The 2,798-nt window shown below is 60.6% G+C and overlaps 1 protein-coding gene across 1 annotated transcript in view; it reads left to right on the top strand.

Moving 5' to 3' along the window:
• LOC103924182 (SH3 domain-binding protein 1-like) overlaps positions 1-2,798 on the top strand; it is a 13,446-nt gene that overhangs the window by 6,645 nt on the left and 4,003 nt on the right. Inside the window, exons 10-15 of the mRNA XM_009332662.1 lie at positions 89-170; positions 874-954; positions 1,062-1,178; positions 1,616-1,713; positions 1,895-2,024; positions 2,192-2,307. Coding sequence (XP_009330937.1) covers positions 89-170; positions 874-954; positions 1,062-1,178; positions 1,616-1,713; positions 1,895-2,024; positions 2,192-2,307 — 624 coding nt within the window. The remainder of the gene's footprint in view (positions 1-88; positions 171-873; positions 955-1,061; positions 1,179-1,615; positions 1,714-1,894; positions 2,025-2,191; positions 2,308-2,798) is intronic.

A 2,798-nucleotide genomic window follows, 5' to 3' on the forward strand; every position in this document is an offset into this window, starting at 1 on the left:
CCGGCGAGACGGGATGGGAGGACACGATCGAGCAGTCCCTGCCATCCCCCAACCACCATCACCCCCGCCACTCCCCCTCCCCTCCCAGGTGCGCTGAAATCCTACCTGCGAGAGCTGCCTCAGCCTTTGATGACCTTCGAGCTCTACAACGAATGGGTCAAAGTGGCCAGGTGGGTCTGGGTGTTGGGGCGGAAAAGCCTGGTGGGGCTCAAAAAGCTCTCCTGCCACCCTCCCTCCGTCCCTTCCAGCAATCAGAGCAGGGCTGCTCGGCCTCGTTTGCCATGTGGAGAGATAAGAACGCAGCACCTGGTTTGTCCCATGCTCGGCAGAAATCCAGATGGCCCAAAATCTCAGAGAATAGCAATAAAAAACACAGCAGGGTGAGGGGGAAGGCTGCAGCCTTTTTGATTGCAAGAAGAGCTTGGCCTATGAAGACCTGCTTGGTCTCAATGTCGTGAGCCCCATCTCACTGGCCCACCAGCCCAGTCTGGCCTCTTGCTTTCGGGATGGAAGGGGTGGCGGAGGAGGCACAGCAAAGAGCCTGGGGTAAAGGGGAGAGCACCTTTCTAAAGGGATCGGCTCAGTGCCATTGACCCCCGCAGTCATGGTGAAATAGGGTTGTTGCTTATGGCAAGGCAGTGCTCGCCCCCAGGCCCACCCATAAGCTATATTCATATCATATTACATCCCTTTGAACCTTTGGGGTGCAGTTTTATCGATGGCTGGCTCAGCTGCGCAGTAAAGGCAGCAGCAGGGCATTTCCATCCCCGCACGGGGCGGCTGACACTGGCCTTCCGCCCTTGCACGCCATGTCCCTCCCTGCCACAGGGAGCCGGCTGAGCTCTCCGCTCCTCCCTCTTCTCTCTCTCGCAGCTTAAAGGACGTTGACAGCCGTGTGCAGAGCCTGCAAGACACCTGCAGCCGCCTGCCCCGGGAGAGCTACAACAATCTGAGGTGTTTTGCAGGGAAGGGGCTTCTTCGGCCCCAAGCAATCACCAGGGGCAGCCGTTCCCTCCCTGAATCCGTACTTACTGCCCCCTCGCCCTCCTTTTACCCCACAGGTATCTGATCAAGTTTTTAGCCAAGCTGGCTGAACACCAGGAGTTGAATAAAATGACCCCCAGCAACATTGCCATCGTGCTGGGCCCCAACCTGCTGTGGACGCAGCAGAGCACAGGGTAAGGCCTGGCTTGGAGGCGTGGGAAGCAGCTCAGGGTGCCCTGAGCGCTAACGCCATGGGGAAGGCTGATCCTGCAGCCTTCAGGCTGGTCTAAAGCGCCTGCGCCTCTTCCATCCTCAAGCCCCGTTCCTTGTTCACGCGCTCCCTGAGTGGGACGTCCCCTCGCCAAGCGCATGTCCGCTTAGCCACTCTGCAATGTGGCAGAGGAAGAGGCTGAGACCCGGAGCACTTGTGACACAGATGACCTCCAACACCACTGGCCTCCAACACCAAACTAGGGTTTCCAGGACAGGGAATAAGGTCCACCTCCCATCCCAGCACCCTGCCTCGGCTGGGCTGTCTCCCCTTTGGGCTCTACCCCCTCAGGAATGAACACCAAAAGGGTTAATGCCCCCCAAACCCTTTTCTGATGCCTCCCCCACCCCTGTCTCTCAGAGACCCTGTGCAACTGGACTTGGCCTCGGTCTCCTCCATCCAGGTGGTGGGTGTGGTGGAAGCCCTCATCCAGAATGCGGACACCCTCTTCCCTGGAGGTAGGGCGAGGGCCTCACTCCGGGGGCAGAGTGAAGGGAGGGGAGGAAGGAAAAGGGACATTTCTCCATCCCAGGAGGAGGGAAGTGAGGGGCTGCTCCAGTTCCCCACCGTGGGGTCACTGGGGGAAGCTCTGCACAGCAAGTGCTTCCTTGCGGGGTCTCCTCCTTGCTCTCCACCCAGAGGTAGATTTCAATGTCTCGGGCATGTTCATGCCGCCTGCAAACAGTGGACTTGGCGAGGCTGCCCCAGTGGAAGAGCCATCCCCTGAGCCCCCTCCGGCCGGCATCCCTGCTCTCCTGGATGGAGAGGCGTAAGTTCAGCGGGAGCTGGGGGCTCTGGCTGTCCCAGCTCTCCCCGTGTCCTCCCCTCATCTCACCCCACACCATGGGCCATATCCTTGCTAGATGGATGCAAGGTGCCTTGCGGCCAGGACCACCATGCCCAACCAAAGCTTGACTTGCCCCATTCTCTGTGCAGCACCTCGAAGGACCCCGAGGCCAGGTCCCAGCCAGCATCCCCAGCGGTGACCAGACCGTCTCCTGAAGCTGCAGGGCCACCGGCTCCACAGATGACCGACGACACCACCCGCAAAGGTTAGGGTGCCCCAGACGGCACAGTGCTTGGGAGATGACAGCCCCCAATGCCACTTCCTCTGGTTTGCCTTCCTCCCGCCATTCCCCACAAGAAAGGGTGCTGGGGACATCCCTGCCACCAAATGAGAGGAAGGGCCTCTGGCTGGGGCAGCATAGCTGGGATCTGGCCCTGCATTTTGTGCTCCATCCCCAGCTGAGGTGGGACCGCGGGGTGGATGTGGACGGTCCTCCAGTGTGGGGATGAACACCCTCCCCCGTGAAGAGGTGTCAAAGCTCATGGTCCCTTGTGAAGGGAAGAGGGTGGGAAAAGTCCCCAAAGGCTGTCCTGCGCTTGGGTCTCCAGTATGGGAGCCGGGCAAGGGGCAGCTTGTCCGTCAATCTGCCTGCAGCCCCCTGCCTGACCCACGGCTGGCACCACAACCCCCTCTGCCCTGGGGAGAGACCCCGGCAGAGGGGACCCCAGCCCACCCCAGCTTTCTTTCCAGGCAAGC

The sequence above is a fragment of the Pygoscelis adeliae genome, unplaced genomic scaffold (assembly GCF_000699105.1).
Source record: "Pygoscelis adeliae isolate BGI_AS28 unplaced genomic scaffold, ASM69910v1 Scaffold399, whole genome shotgun sequence".
In the NCBI taxonomy this organism is placed as follows: domain Eukaryota; kingdom Metazoa; phylum Chordata; class Aves; order Sphenisciformes; family Spheniscidae; genus Pygoscelis; species Pygoscelis adeliae.